General features: G+C 28.7%; 2 protein-coding genes across 2 annotated transcripts in view; one reads left to right on the top strand and one right to left on the bottom strand.

The window, feature by feature from the left end:
• The window catches only part of LOC107455422 (ATP-binding cassette sub-family C member 12), a 38,857-nt gene extending 29,413 nt beyond the window's left edge, over window positions 1-9,444 (bottom strand). The window contains exons 1-5 of the mRNA XM_016072979.3: window positions 9,265-9,444; window positions 5,821-5,957; window positions 3,114-3,248; window positions 1,710-1,868; window positions 720-867 (exon numbers count right to left, since the gene is read on the bottom strand). Of these exons, the coding sequence (XP_015928465.1) occupies window positions 720-867; window positions 1,710-1,868; window positions 3,114-3,248; window positions 5,821-5,918 (540 nt within the window). The 5' untranslated portion in view covers window positions 5,919-5,957; window positions 9,265-9,444. The remainder of the gene's footprint in view (window positions 1-719; window positions 868-1,709; window positions 1,869-3,113; window positions 3,249-5,820; window positions 5,958-9,264) is intronic.
• Window positions 9,445-20,426: 10,982 nt separating this feature from the next.
• LOC107455419 (tyrosine-protein kinase RYK) overlaps window positions 20,427-22,121 on the top strand; it is a 52,053-nt gene continuing 50,358 nt past the window's right edge. Inside the window, exon 1 of the mRNA XM_043047166.2 lies at window positions 20,427-20,558. The gene's annotated coding sequence lies outside the window, so the exon portion shown is untranslated. The remainder of the gene's footprint in view (window positions 20,559-22,121) is intronic.

The raw sequence follows: 22,121 nt of genomic DNA, 5'->3' as shown, positions 1-22,121 counted from the left end.
TGATGCTAAAAATTATCTGCTACCTTCGTTGTATGTGCCTAAATATTTTAAACTAACACAGCGTTTACCTAATGAGTTATTCTGGAAATTCAATTTCATGAATATTCAAAAACTAAATATTAGGTGTTTTTTTTCCTTTTGCAAATGATTAGTATTAAAGAATATTATTACAAATAGAAATAAAAACTATTGATTACCCTCCTATTTATTTTGGCATACTATGAACAGAGTATTGTAATATAAATATAGTTATTATCGATATTTTCTTCTTTTTATTAATTTGAAAGAATATGGCTTTTCCACATTTAATAATCATTTAGCATACAGAGAGGATGCTAAAAATACAGCAATTTAATGCTACAAGTATATTTATTCTCTAAATATCCTTAAAATACTTTTTACTATGAAAACTTAAACAACTCCAGCCATAATTATTATTAGAGTTTGAATATAGTTAAAATTTCAAACTTTATGCAATTAACATTATCGAAACTAACTAACATTTACTCATTAAAATAATGCCAAACAGATTATTTTTCCCTTGACAAAAAACATTACTTTAGTTTAATCAATTGTTTGAATAAAAACTGGTTCTAAATTAATTTAAATAATTGAAATTCTACTGTAGCTGAAATGTTGAAGCTCAAAAAAAAAATCTGAATTTTATTTACAAGAGGGTTAAATCTAAGTAGTAATTGATATATAAATAAAATACTTACAGGCCCAATGAAACCAAACAACACACAAAGAATATACATCAGGCAGGAAATGATATAACGTGTCTTCATGAAAAGAAATAGTGTATGTGAAAGTGAAGTTCGCTGAAGGCCATACTTCTTAGTTTCTCGAGACCATATAGAAGAAAATCTAAACAAAGAGATAATAATAAATAACAAGACACCAGATAATTACGAATGACCTATGGCAGGAATTCCGAAATTCCATGAGCCACATACTTGATTAACAATGCAAGCAAAAAAATTTATTGGTAGTTAGACTATAACAATTTTTGAGCAAATGACTGAAATTTATAATTCTAATATATTTTTATGCTTTAAAATTCTTTAATTAAAATTTAGACAATTTATTTTATACATTTATTGGCTAAAATAAAAAAGAAATATGATTCCACTTATGCAAGCGGACCACCATTAATATATATTTTTTTATAATCCTTGTCAAAAATAAAATATAAAAAGTATACATATAAGGGATCACTAACTAATAATAATTTAAAAAAAATTATTTAAATTATTTCGAATCATTACAAGAAAGGATGGGCTTTGAGTAACTTTTCAAGTAAATACTGCGAAAGAGAGAGGACAAGCCATACTTACACATTTTCAAATACCTTTCTTTCAACACAAATTTATATTATATTGTAATAAATTTCAAAATAATTAAATACAAATATCCACAAAAAATTTAATCTTTTGCTTCTCGCTGTAAAGTATATACAGGGATTTTGTGTGTATCAAGTACAAAAGTATTTAATAAAAAATATATATATATACTATAAAACACACCCATGCCTTCTCATCAAACCTTTCTTAAATAAAGTATTCATTATTTACATTCGATTCTCTTTATAAAGCTCAAAAATATTCTTATTGATAAAAATAAATAAAATACATTTGATGCAATATGGATAAATGTCAATCTAGAATATGTTAAAGTTTGGGACAACTATGTGTAGCATAGGAACTTACCGAGCTCCATTAATATGACAACTATCAGCAGGTGAACAATGATAGAGATCTGTTTGCACAAGGCCACGTCGAAAAGTACGCCATATTAAGGGTGTCAACCAAGAGAAAAATGTAAATGCACAACAGCCTGTCATATCTACAGGCATGTACGTTCCTGGACTGTAAAGAAAGATATTGTTGTAACATAAATAGCAAGACATGAAATAAAAAATTTAAACAATAAAAGTCTGGAGACACATAGTCTTTTTAGGAAATCAACTATAAATGACATGAATTCTAGAATACATATTAAATAAATTAGAATTCTTTGAATTAAAAGATTAAATCACAACTGTACAATACAACACACAGATATGTGGATGAATTCAAAACGTCTAATCCCTAGCACCAAAATAACATTGGCCCTTAGTGCACCAATGTTCACGAAACCTGGCTCAATAAGGTTATTTTCCAATATTAGCCCTGTATAGAATTGTCCGATTTACCCAATATTTCAAAGTTGTAGAGCCGCGATGGCTCAGGGGATAGAGCGTTCGCTTTCCAATGAGGCGAGCCAGGTTCGATTCCCAGTCAATACGAATTCCGCATCCAGCTGGCACTGACCACAGTGCTGACGTGAAATATCCTCAGTGGTAGACGGATCATGGGTTAGAGTCCCCTTGCCATCAGGCTAACCGTGGGAGGTCCCCATGGTCTTCCTCTCCAAGTAATGCAAATGCGGGTTAGCTCCATCTAAAAGTCCTCCACGAAGGCAAATTTCTCCCAATACTTGATCCAGGAGTTCCCTTGTCTTCTGGATTTGGTTAAAAATTACAACATTACATTAATTGAACATTAGTAGTCGTAAACCCATAAAATTGGGTCGGCTGTTCCACGAAGGATATAAAATAAAATAAAAAATATTTCGAAGTTACTTTACAACCAACATCGGCCCTACATAGAATTGACATATTCATCCGATATTTTATACTCAATATTCAGCCAATATAGGCCATATATTGATCATTTGTAGGCCAATATTGGTCCCTCGGTGCATGTTCATATAGGACACATATTAAACCAATTTTGAACCCAATTGGGGCCAATGTATAATTGTTTCTAAGGACAGTATTACACAGCCTTAGGTTTGCTAAATAATACACGGGGAGATAATTTTTACACTGCAAGTTAATGACAATATGAAAAAATTATTCATATTTAAATAAATTATTCATATTCAAATATATTTTACTCATGAATATTTTAAATTTACAAATTTTACAGCTTCCTTGAATTTAAAAAATAAAAACTCCATTTAAATAAGTCTTAATTAAAATTTTAAAAAATAAGGAAGAATGATCCAGACTATACAGGAAAATATGGTAAGCTTATCTAAAAACATAGATATAAAATAATTTAATATACCCAGTTCTGACTCTGACTGGTAGCAGATGCTTCAAAGAATGGACATAGCGCTTGATTCCAGGTTGACTTTCATACTTGAATGAAACAGTAGTTGGTTTGTATACAGATTCATACGAATCATTTTCTCCCAGAGAGCTAAAAAGAAATTGAAAACAAAAGCGACTTAAAAAATATAGATGTTGTTAAATTTGTATATAATAGGTAGTCTGTTTTTTAAAAGATTACGAAATAGTTATTTAGTAACTAAGTTCATGAAACATCTCTTTCTATAGAAATGCAGCATAGAAATCAATTCAACCGTTAACTTATTCCTGAAGCCCAGGAAGCTTTGGAAATGAAAATCGTGATTTTTTGCAAGTAAAAAATAATATCTTTAGAAGCAACTGTGTCAATTACAATATTACACAAAGCTTCTAACTTTTCATCACTAAAATAAGTTGACACAATTTTAAAATTTATACTGCTTACACAGACAGAAATACATCAGACTAAAACAAATTATGCAACCAAAAAAGAGTTAGCTTATTGTTTTGCAATGCATAAGTGCAGAGTTAAAGGTCATGTGGGGAGAGTTGTTATCGACAATGTCAACCTTCATCTATGAAAAGGTACCCCCAGGGATGAGAGTAGTCAGAAAATAAAAAAGAGGAAATCCAAGAATGAATATATATATATATATACAGTACAGAACCCGTTATCCGGAAATCAGAAAACCGGAAAACCAAAAAACNATCCCGATATGAAACTCTATATCGAATTTTAAAAAATGCGAAAATACAAATCATAATGCGTAATTTTTAGATCATGTAAATACAAATCACAATGTCCAATTTTTGAAGCACGTATAAATACGAAAATCGACGTTTGATATTACAACAGCTAAAACGAATCACGACATCGGATTTTAAGCTCGTGTGAATACAAATCGCTACATAGGGTTTTAAAAGAGCATAAATACAAATCGCGATATTGGAATTTTAAATCTCGTAAATAAGAATCGCAATGTACAAGAGTTAAATCGCCTGAATAAGAATCGCAATGTTCAACTTTTAAATCAGGTAAATACGAAAATCAATGTTTGATAGTAAAATCGCGATTTTAAAAATGCATACATACAAAACGCGATATTGGATTTTTAAATCTCGTAAATAAGAATCATAATGTACAATGTTTAAATAACGTAAAATAGAATCGCAATATGCAACTTTTAAATCAGGTAAATACGGAAATCGATAATTGAGATAAAAAATCGCGTGAATAAGAATCGAGATATTTGCAGAGTCTGGACTTGGGATTATTAAAAGGCTCGTTTGTATTGTTTTTGTTAAGACATAATAAATAAAAATTTACAAGATTAATTGAATGATTAAATAAATATTTTCCCAGCAAATCCACCTCCATTTTTTTTTTCTTCGTTTGCTTTTATGCCAGACAACAGGGTCACGCCGTCTGAATTGCGAAAATACGAGCTATCAAGCGGACAAATAAAAATACGGAAAATCATATTTTCAGTGTGTAAAAGCGGAGAAAATAGCTAAAATAAGTAAAAATACAGAAGGGTTAGCAGCAAGGACGTAGTTTGATTTTTCTGTTTATCTTTGAAAATCGTAAATAAATATAATTATTTCATTTCAACGACTGAATTTTCAAACAAAAAAGAAGCAATATTTGTATATAAAAAAAATTTAAAAAACAAAACTTTTAGAGAATCTGAGTTTTTGATAAAAAGGCTGAAATTTGAGAGGGAAAAGCGAAAAAAATCTCATCCCTGTATCAACCAGTTTTATCCCAAGGAAATGATTTTAAGAGAAACTCCAGAGGAAAGAATGAGGACTTCCATATTTTCGTTCCGTGGAAAATTAAATTCCTCATAAAATATTTTTACTTGTTAAGAAAAAAATTCTGCTGAAATTAGCGGAAAAAATGGAAAAATCTGAAAAAAGTGGAAATCCGCAAATCCATGGAAGAATCACATCCCTGTACCCCTCATAGAATCGAGTTAACATGTCTTCTAGTGAATTGGAATTTTGTAGTGGTAGACACATCAGCACTCCCCCACCTGAATTATACCTGTGATAGAATTCGATGAACGGATACCACTTGTTGATTTATTGCTCTTTTATGAGAAGCTGTATTAAGATCACAGAATTTTTTTTACTGCTGACTGTGAGAGCTGTATTAAGTTCACGATGGTGGTCTCTCCCGTGTTGCCTTTAGCAGTAAAGTGTATACTTTGTGTGTGATTGAGACTGAGAAGCAACAGTGTGAGGAGGACAATGTCGCAGTCACGAGTAGCAAGTCAACTATTCAATGTGGACCATCCATCAAAGTAGGCGTGTTTAAATCGTAGTGGGCGCATCTGCCAAGGTAGGCGTGTTCACATCACGTCCGAAGGTCACCAATGTTGGGAGAGTAGATATTGACAATGTCAACCTTCATCTATGAAAAGGTACCCCACCATAGAATAGAGTTAACATGTCTTATATACAAGTGAATAGGAATTTTGTATGGTAGAAACACTACAGTCATTTTGCATTTAATTTTTTTAGCACCTCAAACAGCTAATAAGAAGAATGAGCAATAAACAAATTAATAGGTGATATGAACCTTCACTTTTAGAACAAGTATTTTAAATATTATAGAGGAAAATATTTACTAATTAATTAAAATCCATAGAAAAAACTTTATAAGTAAACGCTGAACTTACCTTTCAGTTCCTTCAGGAGATTTGTTTGAAGTCAACAAACAGTTAGACTGAATCTCATTGATTTTCTTCATTCGTTCTAGAGTGCCTACTCCTGCCATTGTGGTACTTTTTATTATGATCCAAAGAACTTAGTCTTGCTATGAAATAAAAATAAGAAAAATTTTTACAAATAGAAATTAACAAGTTTATTCAGAAAACTCTATAAAAACAAATTTATTAAAAATAAATTTTAAAAATATTATTTTTCTCCAAATTTTTGTAATGCGCAATTTTTTTTCTCTTTTCTTTTTGTACCTTTGTATATAAGATTATTTTTACTATTTTACTACTCATTAGAGTCCTATTATTAGATTAAAAATATATAGATGTTCTGAGTAAGTTTAATAAAACATCAACTTTCAGACCACTATTCTGCAGCTCCTTATCAGAATCCCACTTATTTGTCAAGTACTTATATTTCTTCATGTTCACAACAATTGCCATTTCTAAGGCACTACAGCCTGGTTCTTGCAATAAATTAAAAAAATATAAATATATGAAGTCGTGCCTGTTGGTGGATATGAATCACCCATGAGTTTATCTCTTTTTTTTTTATGACTTCTATTTTGTTTGTTTATTTATTGCATGTCAATGTCAAGTTATTGCAAAACTTAAGTGACTTTTTTGAAACAATTACCAATGAAGAAATATTCTGCTAACTAGAAACATATAGATTACTTATACAGAGCATGTGCTACAGATTTCAAATCATTAACCAGTAAATTAGAAAAAGATCACAAGAATTCGCCAAATGCAAATCCTTATTTATGATAAAAAAATTTCTCTTAGAAAACTATTTTACGGTAGTTTGTTTCAGGCTTATATTATTTCGACCAAATTGTAATTAGTTAGGCGGCACATTTATCAAAATTACTATAATTGGATTTAAAAAAACTGCTTTGTTTAGAAAAATTCATTTTGATGTAATTTTGAGGATCGAGTTAAATATATATTGTCTTTCTAGTGGAAAAAAATCCTCGGGCCGGGCAAGGTTGACTCAGCCTTTCATCCCTTCAGTGGGTCGATAAATGAGTATCAAGCATGCTTGGGAACTAAACACTGGGTGTTCCGTGTTCGGCTGACCACCTGACCAGAACATCTGCTCCTGCACCCCAGAGCCCAAGGTCAAGAAAACTGAGATGGGCACAGTAGGCCCTGGCCCACTATGGGCTCTCGCGCCGCTGAGTTTAGTTTTAGTGGGGAAAAAAAATTTGCTAATACTTTCACCGAAACACAATTTTATTCGCGAAATTTATGATCCTGTCGTATTTGGCAAGGTGATGAACTCTTATGTATGTTTCTACAGTGCTCTCCCAAAGCGTGTTTAGAAGCCTTTCATTTAAAAATGCACCTTTAAATGATTATTTTTTCATGATTTTCAGTTTAAAATTAAAAAAAACTTTCAAGTTCTTTATCAATTAATCCTTTTTTTAGTTTACTTTTTTAAGAAAATTTACACACCAAAATTTTTTTTCAGCTTACCACCTTCAATTATTCTTAGAAAGCTTTAAATTTGACACTTATTTTGATAATGAGTGAGAATTACTTTGTGAAATATACAGATAAAATAGTTTAAGAGCAGGGGTCTGTCTAGGTTTTTCTGTGAGGTACCTATTTTGTGAAAATTTAGGCATAATTTGTAAAAATTATGTAAAAAATTTACGCAAAAATGTGGTAAAAATATGAATTTATAGTTTCTGAAGGGATACAAAAATAAAATTAAGAAAAAGTATTTTGTGAAACTACCGTTTTTTTCTAAAGTTGAATTTGTGAAGGTACCGCTAAATGGCAGTAAATTAGGCCTGGACAGACCTCTGAAGAGGGTAATTTAAAAACTGTGAATCAAATTTAGTTATTACATAATATTACACATTTAGATAAATTTTAACAGTGGTAATCATAACCCATTCAAAACTCTAAATGCACTTTTCTGTGAGAAAGCAATCTAATTTTTTTTCCACATAGATTTTTGCCTGAGGGTGACTACAATTTATACTTTTCAAGCTAGCCCTCTTTTGTGGGTTTTTTTTCTTGTGGCTTGCTGCCTGGTAATCTCCAATACCTGGTGATTATTCTGCCGCAGATCACAAAATTATTCTGTCGCAAATATGAAAATCTTCCCCAGTAAATAAAAGATTATCACAAAATCTGGCAAACAGAACGAAGCTTAACTCTGAACAAACTACTCCGTTATATATTGGTATATACGTATATATTATTACAGTACAAAAACAGAACAGTTTTACTAAGCGATTTCAAATGACAAACAGTTACCAATATGTATAAATTTGACCCATCTGCTAATATGACATTTCAATTTACCACAAAATAAAATATAACAATTTAGTGATATATATTACTTAATCTTGAAAAAATATAATAATAAATATGAATTTTATCATTTACGAAAATCACACTTGTAGAATTTAAATATATGGAATAATTATTTGAATATCCATATTAGATCGTCCAAAGATTTAATCAAATGGGCATTTTGCTCTTAACAAGAAAAGATCACATTCTTGGTTGAAAACGAAACTTCATTAACTCTTCTCTTCCACGCTGCAAAAAACGTTCTGCTCTAGGGTTGCATTATTTTTATTCACCACAAATACACATAATTAAGTTAAAAAGGATCAAATTGTAAATTTTTAAAAATTGAAAACTGGTTGTTATGGGAATAACATAATATGGTTTCATTTGTAACAACCAATAACTAGAAAATGACTGATAATAGTGTATATGACACCAAAAGTTACTTTATGAAAATTTCTTAGAACTGTTTAATGTCTGCAGATATTTTACAAGCATTCAGAATAGGTAGAGTTGTCCAAAAGTAAGAAGTAGTACAAGTTTGTTTGTCTTTGCTGCTGAATTTGCAGAACGCTTGAATATGAAGAAACCTTATGTGAAAATTTAAAAATAAAGGGCTTCTTTAAATCGATCTTAACACCATAATTGAAACTGTTGCAAATGAAAAAATACTTATTAATAATAATATATTTCATACGAATTATAATTTATACATTTGAATACTATAAAAATAAATAAAATTTATATATTTAACAGTTTATTAGCTTAATAGTGTCATCATACCTATCAATATATACATTTTTTAATTTTCTTAGAAAAAGTAATTTCTCTACAAAATACATTTTATAAAAGAATCGCAATTTATAATTAATACATCAGATCAAAATGCAATGGAAAAATTTTTAAAAAAAAGTAAACTCATAAAAATTTTAAGGATCAACACAAATTATTTGTTTTACTGCATATCTGAATCAAAACAAATCCACAGGTGATATTTCGCACAGTAAATAGTTTCACTGTCGAAGACCGCACATATAAATACAAAACCGCAATATTTATTCGAACAGTTAAAACACAGAATAAAATTCTTACGGTGAAGGTAATTAATGGCATCTTGTAATTAATAAGTAATTGATTTTCATCAGTTTAGATATTTTTCAACCCACGATAAAGCTTTCCTATTAAATTTTCGTTTAAAAAAGAAAAAGAAAAGAAAACAAATTATCTTGTGTTTGTGACAGTAGAGTTGAGTTGACGATAACCCTTAATAACAAATGTTTGTTAAGATGCTAACGGATACAGTTAAATATAAAAAAATAATAATTTTTGTCAGCAATGGGGCTAAATTTTCTAATAATAGTACTAGAATGCGAAGAAAAATGTTTTATCAATTTACAGTTTCCCTTCTATCTTATAGTAGCTTTGTTTTGTTTCGTTCTCATCACAAGCTCGGTTTTTCGCGGCTCCCCATCGATAAACACCAAACCGTGTTATAAATACGGAATTACGGGCTTAATTTTAATTAACCATCAAAAGAATCGAAAATGGAAAAGAACTCCCAGCTACTCATCAATCATATTGCTTTTGTCAGCATTGTGTATGAGACACTTCGTGACACCTTTTCAAAAGACTAAAATAAGTAAAAGAAAGAAAAGAAAGAAAGTCATACAACACTTATAAAGTTTGTAAATAAAACATTAAATCTAAATTTATTAAATTTGGAAAAATAAATTCTGTTATTTTCAGAGACATGAGTTTTTTTTAAAACATGTACGCTTCATTGTATTAATTATGTTAATTAAATTAATAAATCAACTCTCATTATAAAAACTAAAAATTTACTTAAAAAATTTGCAAACAATGTCTCAACTTAGAAAAAAATCCTTATTGCAATTCTTTTATTCGAACTTTTTCTTTATTATTGTTATTTATTATTATTCTTTATTATTATCATTTCTTGCAGGGTGCCGAATTGAGAGGTCATAGTGACCTCCCAAATACTTTCAATATTCGGCAAATTTTGACTGTCCATTCGGTATATTAACGAAAAAAACATTTTCCTATATTTTATTTAGAAAACTACAAATGAAATTATGAGAAACTCATCATACTTATAATAAAATTCTAATATATTTGGCGTTATTAAATTCCGAGTTATTAAGTTCTGAGGATTGAGGAGTACATAGCAGAGGGCCTAGCCTTTAATGCGAATAAAATAAAATGTAACAAAAATATCGAGACAAAAATTGGGGTATTACATAAAACTTTAGCTCACTCAGAAGGAACTGCGTCAGAACTTACTGGGATTGACGGGCGATAGCGAGCAGGAAACATAGCAACTCTTGTGATTATTAAATAAAATATTAAGAATTTAGCACTTATAAAAATTACGTGTTTATTAAATTGGTGGGAGGCTCTTACAAAATTCATTAGTTGCTTTAAGAAGAAAAAAAGGAAAAAACTAATTCAAACTGCGAATTAATAGTAATTTTAAAATATTCATTTTTATAGTAGTAATTTTAAAATATTCATTTTTATTTCATTTGTTTGTATGCTGGTTTTATTTTATTTATCGAATAATTAATAATTATGTGTATTAGCTGGAAAAATAAGACATAAAATCGTGTTTATTATATTCATTCATATCTACTTTATTTCATTTTTTAACCCATTAACGCCCACTGTCCTCAATTGAGGGCAATCAATAAAACATTAAGTAAAATTTTTATTTTTATTTTAAAAAGAATTTTTCTTTTCTGGGAATATAGTTAGCAGCACTATCAACACATCCGCAATATTTTTAATAAATATGCTACTATATTTGGTTTGTTATTTGGATAGCCATTTTGAGATTTTTCTAGCCTCACACAAGCATCTTCTTTTTATGTAGTAATATCAAATAAATTAAAGGCAAATTATTTTATTTATTTCAGTTTTTCTCTTAAGAGTATATTTCAATACATAACGCTAAATAAATTTGTTTTTTACAGTTTCTTTTCTTTTTATATAACATTAAATTTTACTGTCCTCGATTGAGGACACTGGGCGTTACAGACAAATTTTAAAGAATTTTCCAGAATTTGTTTTAATTCATTTAATTACGCACGCGTGTTTGTATTTTGATAGAGTAAGTGAATTATAGAATTTGCAGACATTTTTTAAACATTATTTCCTTTATTTTTAGAAATTATTTTACCTTGTACGTGATTTTTAAATGTTCGCATTTTTTTTTTCAAAAATTCAATGCAATACTACATCCCGTAAATTTCTTACAATAAGATAGGATTTATTACAGTAGCTCAGGAATATTTGTTCTCGAACGAATTTAGGCAGTTATTTCAATTCCTCCTGAGGTTAATGAGCAGGATTTGGATGGAATGACAATAAACCAATTACAATTGCAATGAATTTCGAATAAATTAATTCTGTGGGGGCAAACAATGTGGTGGTGCAAAGTACAAAAGGAAAGAGTACCTGTTCCGCAATTAAAAATCATACGTGAGTGCAACACTTTCATGGGGTGGGGGGGGGATCAACATACCTGTTTCTCAGAAAAGCACACTAAATCAATAAGGGGCAAAAATGGAATTGGTGTTTATTTACAAGAATGATGGACATGTAGATAGTGAATGCTTACATTTTGTAAAAAACTCTTAACAAGAAAGAGAGTAAGGAGCAGATTTCAATAAAGTATGTTCGAGGTGAGATTGTCGTAGCATATTTGAAAAAAAGGACAGTTAGATCGAGTAGACGGCAAATGACAAAATCAACCTCTACTGCTGCAACTAGGATCGTACTGGTGAAGTACGATCCTATTGGACATACAATAGCAAAAAAGGAGAAGCAAAGACGTTGTCAGATGAAGAACTGTACATCAAAACCAAGAATATTTTCTCAGAAATGCAACGCAACATCATGCATTGCATGCTTTGTTTTCCAAAGTTTCATAATAAATTGAACAACTAATGGTGTATATAATTTAGTGTATATTTTATATGCTTTCATGTACTGAATATTTTACTTATTTTTACTTATTTTATGTACTTACGTATTTTAAAAATGCTCTACTAAATAAGTATACATAAAGTGAAATTACGTGGTATTATTTATTTACTGAAATTGGCTCTCTTCATATTGTTCCTTTTTTGTAAATCAAAAATTAAAAAATACTAACAATAATGTTCACAAACATTATCAGAAGTCTAATATTCGATTTAGTTTTCAGGAATAATGCAATTTATACTTATTCTATAACAAAAAAATTAAATAGACTTTTAAAATAAGAACTAACCACAATATTTGCATGTTGTTCCAAGAAAAATCATTTTCTCTCTGGAATGCCCAGTGTCCTCAAATGAGGACGGGCTGTAATTTTAAAATGAATGCAAAATATTCACAAATTTTAAGGTTTGTACTCTATTTAGGTCATAATAAATAGGATTTGAAAGATTTATTGAAATATATTAAGTAGAATTAATTTGGGCGTAAATATAGTACTTTAAATAAGACCAAACTACATTTTTTTTATCTTAAAGTACAATTCTCATAATACCTGTTTTACTTTTATCTGGTATTCGCTGAGATTTGCCGAATAAAAAAAATTTTATTATTCGATTCATGGAATTAAAATCATGGAGTAAAAAAATTATGTCTTCATTTTAGCTACGAATTCATTTCTTTCTTCAATTTCACTTATTTTTCATTTATTTATTTTACTTTATTTTTTTTACCTTTATTTACCAAATTGTTAATTTTATAGCTAATTTATTGACTAGAATAAAATTAAGGATTCCTGCAAGAGCCCTTTGTGGGAGGATTCATGGATGTTAATGCTTCACAATGTGGCAATCGCTGTTTGTGGCGTCGCGCAAAAGCAGTCTTGACTTCCTAGACAGACTGGCAACTATCGGGTAATTGAATGAATATTCGTACCCGGTGTCCTTTTTTAAAAGTCTTTGTCAAAACTAAATAAAAAAAACACATTAAGAATCGCTTATTCGGCATCGCATATAGACACATAACACACTAAGGGTTTCCAAATCAATATAAAAAGTGAGAGAAAATAATTAAAATAGTATAGAAATTTTACGAATCACTATTGAGAAAAGTGGGTCGTCAAAACCTGTTTAATTCCAGGATAAAACGCGAAGGTGTTTCTAATAAGTGCCTTCAATTCCGACGGACGATCAAGCTGATATTTCTCTTTTAAATTCTCCCTTTTTCAATTTTAATGCATTTGACTTTCTTTTTCTCTTTTTCTCGTTTAAATATTAGTTTAATTACGATTTTTTTTGACAAAATTGTAAAAATATAAATTATGAATTCAATTAAAACAATCTTTTATTTTATGAGATAAAAACTTTAGTTGAACTTCTTATAATATTATTCTTCTTAAATTACTATTGATAAAAAAATTTTTTTATCTTCAGTTACAACGATTTCCTGGTACGCCACATCCTGTGTTTCATCACATTGTTGTATTTCATGAAAAAAATTAATCATAGGTATTACTGAAAGTTTCTGAGATCCCCTCGAATTCTTGAATTTTTTTCCTTATCATTCAATCATGAGCATCATATATCTTTTTTAAGATACTACGATAGTTATTTTAGCCCATTATATTAGTCATAAATCGTTTATCGGTATCATTTAAGGCTACACAGTACCCTAAAAGTCGCAAAAATATGCAAAAAAATATTTTTGCATTTTTGGGTGGCTAATGTGGTTGGGAAGCAAGTTGAAAAATTTTGCATCTGAGATCTAATTAGTTTTAGAGATATTAGGATTTTTCCGAGTTGTGTCAGACTCACAATTTGACATGCGAGGGGGCGTGGTTAGTTTCGTTTTCTTTTAAATCTAATTTTAAAACTTTTTTTTTCAAAAAAAGACTTATTTTATTTCGATGATTATTAATTTTCACTTTCTTCAAAAGTTATCAAATTTCACTTTCACTTCTAGAAGCATTGTTGTTTATTTATGTTCGGTGTTTTATGGATGCGTTCTAAAGTTGTGTTTATACTAAATTTTTATTTATAAAAAGTCTTTCTTAAGACTAATATTTTTTAATTTATAAATACATTCGTAACAGAATATTTGTTATACTTGATTGACTGAATATTTATATAATTATGCTAGCTATTTCTTTAATCCTATTGCTTTGTTTGTCTAAACCAATGTTACGTGTATTTTAGCCGATACAGGTTACATATAAATTTTAAATGTGAAAAAATATAATACTATTAATATTCAAGTAAATTAGTGTTTTTGGACCAGCAATAAGTTTGTTTATAATATATTAAGAAAGTAGGACTGTACAAGCATTTTTAGTTTTGGTTTTATGGTTCTCTTTACTTTAAATGTCATTTTCTCAGACTTTCTTTTTTGTTGATGCCACTGTTTTCGATTCCCTAAGGCTTTTTTCCCTTTAAAGATAAAGCCTTGAAATTTTTTGTAGAAACTTTTATGTATATACAGACCAAAAGTTAGTATGGATTTCAGTGTGAGATGTATACATTTTTTTTAATAAAAATTTGAAGTTGGAGTTTTTAGAATTTTCGGGTTTTCCACGTGTTTAGTAACGATAAAAATAATTAAGATTCAACTAAGTATCAGAGCATCAAATCCATACTAACTTTTGTTCCTAATAATCTAAGATATTTATATTATTTAAAATAACTGAAAAATTTTGAAAATTAAAAAAGTTATAAAAATTTAAAAAAATCTTGAATTTTTTAAAAAAATTTAAATTTTTTAAATTGTGGTTTGTCGATTTCCCTTTTCTTTTTGAAAATCAGTTTAATAATATAATACAAATGAAAATCTATTATTACTTTTAATATTACAGGCCTTAAAAAATTTTTTTAAAAAAGGGTACCGTGTAGCCTTAAGATGATTACTTATCAGAAGTAAAATTAATGGTCTATATTTAGAACATAAATGTTTTCATATAATTTTCGCGAGTTTCTTTGACAATTAAATCTCAGCATAGCATTCTCGTTTCATGGTGTACTTTGACTTTTTTGTTGATAATTCCAATGTTATTTTTTTTTATCATTGTGTAAGTAATACCAAATAAAATTCTTGCTTTAGTTTCCTTTCGAAATAACTGGATTTATCTTTGAATTGGGACATTTATCTAATCTAAAGCTAAAATTCCTTTTTTAAGATGAATAATGTGTAACATTTCGACATTTTCACAAAGCATTTTTTTGGGGTGAATCATTAAATGTTCGGTTCAGTCCATACTATAAATTTAATTTTTCCGGAAGAATTTATCTTTTCCTCACTATACCATCATAATATGAAATGAAGTTGAATATTTATTGCTATGGATTTGATTTTTAAAAAAATTAAAAAAGGATAATTTTTGCAGTTTTACTTCTTATGAAAGTCGTTAGTCCACCAAATATGGTGCCCCTGGGAAAGTGGCCAACAAATCTGCCCTTCAGATGCCTGTATGATGTAGGTCCAGGATGGCGAACCAATGGCACGCGTGCCATTTATGGCACGCGACACACTATTCCGGGCACGCCACCGATCACAAAGTTCACTATGAAGCGTGTTAACAATTAAAATAAATTCACAAAAAGCAAACAAAATAAATAAACAATTATCAACAAAAAAATTAACAATTAAGCCAACAAAACAATTTATGACCATAAAAACCTAGCTAACAATAAATAACCGGTAAAAAAAATTTAGCAGTCCTATTTAAACTAACATCTTACAACCTAATATATAAGTTATTTGTCATCTAATCTGCAACAGCAGAAGTCACACTGATGTTACTTTAAGTTGAATTACGCTGATAACTGACACATTGCAAAATGTTTTTTTTTTTTCATAGTAAATAAAGAGTTTTGAGTTGATCAAACAATGTTGAACAATTTTTTGAAAAAATGGCTCGCTGGTGCATAAAGGTTCGCCATCCCTGATGTAGGTCATTCCCCAGGAGGGCATTGGAAAAAAAAAAAAACTTCTTATGAAGGTCTGAAGATGTGAAAAATGATAAAACATAAATAGTTGAAGCAAGTAGGAATATCGTAGAAGAGTTTTGCATTTAATTTGTAAAATATTTCATTACAAATGTATTATCTTTATTTGCAATTTTTTTCACTTATTTTATATATTTCATAGCCTTTTTCATCTCTGAGATACCCTTTAATAACTAAAATATTTACCCAAGATTTTATCTAAAAGCGTATATGGGGAAGCTCAGTAAGTCCTCGTACAACGAATCTTCCAAACTTTATCGCGAAAGCTCTGGTTCTCTGGTAGGGAGAAAATTAATTATACTTTAAGCATTAATATTCTTCAGAAAGAACTGGAGTTAAATAGATATACGTTAAAAATATACTTTATGCACATTATGCATTCTAAAAAGCATATGACTTCTTAACTAATATTAGTTTAAATGATTTAGTTTTGGTTTAATTCAATTCAGCGCAAAAAATTATATAGTAAACAATACCTCACTTGTCTAGATCGAAAAATTCAAGTGTTTCCCTCTTTCATTCCTCCCCGAAGTTTCCACGGTGGCGGGGACAAACTTCAGGTTTTCATCAATCATGATTTCTAAAAGCAATTTGTAGCGTTTTCGTAATTATTCAAAATTTTACGTATTGTAACGCAAAAATTGACTCATAACTAAATGTGTCTTAATATACGAGTTATTGTTTATTTATTTAAAAACAAACTTGTTAATGGGAGTCAAAATTGAAGTAAAAACTAGAACTGGATACTTAATTATAAATATTTTTCGTTCAAAACTAGGATGGAGTATAATATTAGTGGGTCATTTATAAATAATATGCGCTTTTTTATATTCTGATAAGTCGAGAAAAGCGACTAGACATAATTTACTCTTTAACTTCTCCCACTTCCGGATTGTTTCCGTTCTGTCTGATGAATTACATCCGCTTTATTTTTACAAATATAAATGTTAAAACCCGAAACGTTCTCATTAAGGCATAAATTATTATATTAAAATGACCTAAATTTTTATATTTTGTCTCGTTTAATGACATTTAGTTTATAATGGATACATTTGATTGCAAGAAGTTATTTTACTTGATTTTTATAAATGTACAACTTGCAAAAAAGGGAACTTTCAATATAGGGTATTCAGTAATCACCACCTTTAGCATACATTTATACTATAAGTCTCAAAATTGAAGTAAAAAAGGTGTACAATGCGCTAAAAAATAAATGAAACACCCTGAATAATTTTTGATCTAATGATCAGATCTTCATGTTTTAGATTCTATCCTAATGTTTCATGAGTTTGACTTCAAATATGTTAATTAGTAGGTGCAAACGATATTTTAAGTTACGATATCAGACGCAAAAATGCTCCTTCTAAGAATAAACACACCTTTTCTTCGACAGATTCAGATATTTGATTCTCAAAACATTGATAGTAGCTTCAATCTGAGAAATACAGTTTGGTTAGGAAAGACGTCACAAGTTTCGACCCTTTAATGTTAATTTTACTATTTGCGTATTTCGTCATATCATGAGAACACTTTAGGCGAATTAAAAAAGTTTTGCACACAGTTGTAAAGTTCGTGTACCCGAAACAATTAAATTCAAAAAATAATTTTTAATATAATTTATTATATTTTGTTATTTTATTTAATAATCGCAAAATTTTTGAACAGTAAGGTTTAAAAATATTTACACAATTTCATAATTCAGCTGCTGTAGATTAAATTTTAAAAAAAGTAGTAGATAAGATTTTATCAAAGCTGAAGCAAACTATGTCGCTATAGTTACAAAGTCAATTACAATGGAAAAAAAAATTCGCAGAGTAATTTTAGTATTTCTGCAAATCTTTCGAGTACATTTACATCTGTGGTAATAGCGGATGGGTTATTTCTTTGAAAAAGAAAGCGAACGCGAAATAATCTTGCTATCGCTTTCTCAACTTTATCGAAAAAATTACATATTAACATTTCACGTATTCAAAAACGTATTTTTACGTGACCTGCATAAATTGAGTTAAATAAGATTATTCAACAAAATCACAAACAAAAAAAATTTGCGAAATTTTAAGAAAACAATAATATATTTGAAAAAAAATTCAGGAAATTGTTTCATTCAAAAACTGTAGTTTTATCCTTTCTAAACCAGACACTGATAAGTCTTTGTGTTGAAACGGAGGAACAAATGATAAGATATCGAAATATTTATTTGTTCAGTTGGTTCACATAATATCGTCTTACTTATTGCACGCGGTTTGAATGTTTAAAAAGAAACTCGGTCGTGACTGACTATTTTCTTCACTGAATTAATTATTAAGATGATGCACTGATGTATTTCTCCCTACTGTTTCGGAATGCACTGAGTCAGTGAATGCATAAGTCGAAACATTTTAATACTTTTTTTTTACTAAAATGTCAAATGGATGTAAATTTAAAAGTCGTCCATTTTAATATTTTTTTAATGAAATGATAATACAAGTGAATTTAGAAATCAGCCATTTTAAAATGATTTTATTATGATGTAAAATAGAAGGAAATTTAAAAATTGATCATTTTAATATATTTTTATTAAAATGCCAAATAGAAATACATTTAAAAGTCAGCCATGTTAATATTCTTTATTGAAATGTCAAATAAAATGAGTTTAAAAANTTTTTTTTAATAAAATGATAATAGAAAAAATTAGAAATTAGCCATTTAAATATGTTTTTATAATAGTGTAAAATAGAAGGAAATTTAAAAATTGATCTCCTTAATATTTTTTTTAAAACGTGAAATAGAAATAAATTTAAATGTCAACCATGTTAATATTCTTTATTGAAATGTCAAATAAAAGGAGTTTAAAAATGGACCATTTTAATATTTTTTTATTAAAATGTCAAATTGAAGTGATTTTTAAAAGTCTGCCATTTTAATGTTTTCTTCATAAAAATGTCAAATAAAAATGAATTTAAAAATCGGCCATGTTAGTATTTTTTTATTTTCATTAAAATGTGAAATCGAAGTGCTTTTAAAAATTAGCCATTTTTTTTAATTAAAATGTCAAAAAGAAATTAATTTAAAAGTCGGCCATTTATATATATATATATATATTCTTTTTATTAAAATGTAAAATAGAAGGGAATTTAAAAGTCGGCCATTTTAATATTTTTTTTTATCCAAATCCATAACGTAAATAATGCAATCAATTTTTATTCATTGTTACCAGTAAAATCGAGAAAATTTCTATCATTTCGCGTTCTTATTACAAAGATTAGGAAAGACCCGAATTGAAATTTAATTTCGGCTATTCATTGCAATATTTTAGTTACATCTCGATCTTTCTACACCTAATATCAGCAATAGAGTTACACTAATGTGTCTAAGAGTAAGACAGTGAACGAGAAAATCAGCGGATCGACAGAAGAGGAATCAATAAATGAATACACTAGCGAACCAATGAATGTGTGAATCAACAAATCACTGTTTCGATTAATCAGTTAATAAATTACTGAATCTACACCAATAAATAAATAAGGTAATACCATCGAAATATAAATTAGTAAATCATTTTGATTTTAAATGTCTTCTCTAGCATTAGAATTGTGGTAGAAAGTGTGGACGAAGTTTTACTTGAACGGAAGTAAACTCATAAATACGATAAGTTTCAAATTCAATTATTTAAATTTTTTGTTAAAATATTTTAATAAACATGAAAAATAATAAATTATCAAACGATAATTAATTATTACAGGAAAAATAATAAAATTTAATTATTTGCGATTTGTACATATTATAGGATAATTTTATTGTTTGTTTCATTTTTGTTCATAAAATAATCCACAACAGCTGAACAAATAAATCCCTATAAGACAATTAGAAAGGTTACTCGAATAAAATTTCTTATTATTTTTAGTTGTAATTGAAAATTTCAACCAACTTAGGTAAAATCAATTATATTTTTGCGTAGACGATTGCTTTGTAAAGACATTCCAACATTAAAAATATATATATTATTTATTATGTGATAAAATTGTACCAAATGTTATTGGTTCCTGAATGTAAAATTATTTAATTGCAAATAGTTTTTCTTTAAATTTCAATCAGTTTTCTTTCTTAAATGACTTAATACTTTATAAAACAGGAGCGGTTTTATTCGAAAACTTTTATTTCGAGCCACCAGATATGTGCGTGATATTTCCAAATAAATGACCAAAATAAGTCAGGCAATTATCTGAGTTAAGTAAATATTTAAGTTTGACCAATATGTTTGCACTTTCTGTTTTCCTGGCAGTAACGCTAATGAAGTCTGTTTGACATATAGCTATTGATTCAAAACTCTTGACCTCTCCTCTTCCTTTCGTGCCAGTTTAAAAGTTTCAGTTGAAAGAAAAGTTCTAGACGGTTTCAAAACCGTAATAAAAAGTAGGTAAAAAATGAGGTAAGCTTTATGATTAATTGGATAAATAGACTACTACCGGTTATTTTAACGTAATTTTAGAATGAAAAATTCTAACAGTGTACCTTGAGACAGTTCAGGCCGTTCTTAGATCTGTTCATTCTAATTCTGGCCACCGTAACGCCATTTCGGTAAGCTTCTTCGCTGCTTTAATATAATCTTTATTTACCAGAAACAATTACAATTATCCAGCTGCAGACAATTAACATAGAATACACATAACAGGAAGACCATCACGAGACAATTTCGCAGTCTTAGTCATAAATGTTCCTATTCGTAGAATCTCTTAAATTCTAAATTTCTCATAGCCCTAGAGTACTTTGAACAATTTTTTCTTTCATTCAGCCATTTCTTGTCCTTTAACATAAAAATAAAAAGGAACATTAAAGATTGAGCATGATCAAAGTGAGTTTTGAGATAAAAAAAAAACATTTTTTCCGATTAAATTTCTAAATATTCATTCAAAAATCATTTCTTCCTTCAAACAAATAATTTTAATTGAAGTCATTCGTATAGTAAACCTGAATAATTTTTGTTGTAAACCTACCGATAAGAATAAACAACAACCTTTAGTTCAGTCAAACTGAATTTAATTTGAATTGAAAAAATTCTTAATTCTAATATATTACAAATTATAATATAAAATTCTAAATTATAATAAATTATAAGTCTAAGGCAAGAGTGTTAAAAAAATAAGACACGTGGATTTGAGGACAATGACATTTGCTTTTTTTTACTCATTTGCGAGTTTTTTAAAATCTTTTAGGCCATTTGAGATTTTACGATAAGTTTATTCAAGAGTTTAGTTAATATGTCTTTTGCATAGAAAGAGAAATTTCAACTATATGAAACAAAAGTTGCAGCTGAATTACTGGTTTACTGTTTTCCACCGTGTTCGAAAAGGTAGCTATTCAACTTATAAAAACAAGAAAATAAGAGTCTCAACGTTTGATAGAGCAAAGTAATTAATTCATACACAAAAAATCACTATTTTATAAAGAATTAAATAAGGGATTTTTACGTTTGTTAATAACGTTCCTCTAGAAAGGCGTGTGCCATTTGCTCAAAATCTATACTGATAATTTATATTGAAACCTTGAACAAAATTAGAGACAACGTAGGAAAACGTTTAATCAAATGGGACTAAACAATTGCCTTTCCTTATTTTTGCTTCAAGCGTTATAATTTTTAAAAAAAATTATAAAAATTACACCTAGATTCCTCTTAATATAGTTGGCAAAACTGCCCAGGGTGGGCAAAGGCGCATTGTTGAAGATTCCACCAGAAAAACCTATTTCTTTAACTGAACTACTATTCATTTACCCAGATCTCTCTCACAAGGTAAACTAGGGAAGTGTGACTCGCCAATTTTGAAATAAACAAGTGGGATGTATGCCTTATGAGGAATAATTTCAGGGGGCAACATTCGTTTCGGCCCATAGAAGGTCCTGTGAGAGATAAAAAATAATTCAATATATAGAAAAATCGGTATTTTATTACTTCAATGCAGACTATTAGTTATTGTAATT

This window comes from Parasteatoda tepidariorum, chromosome 3 (assembly GCF_043381705.1).
Source record: "Parasteatoda tepidariorum isolate YZ-2023 chromosome 3, CAS_Ptep_4.0, whole genome shotgun sequence".
Lineage (NCBI taxonomy): Eukaryota > Metazoa > Arthropoda > Arachnida > Araneae > Theridiidae > Parasteatoda > Parasteatoda tepidariorum.
The sequence above is the reverse complement of the archived record's forward strand: the minus strand, read 5'-3'. Positions and strand labels throughout refer to the sequence as shown.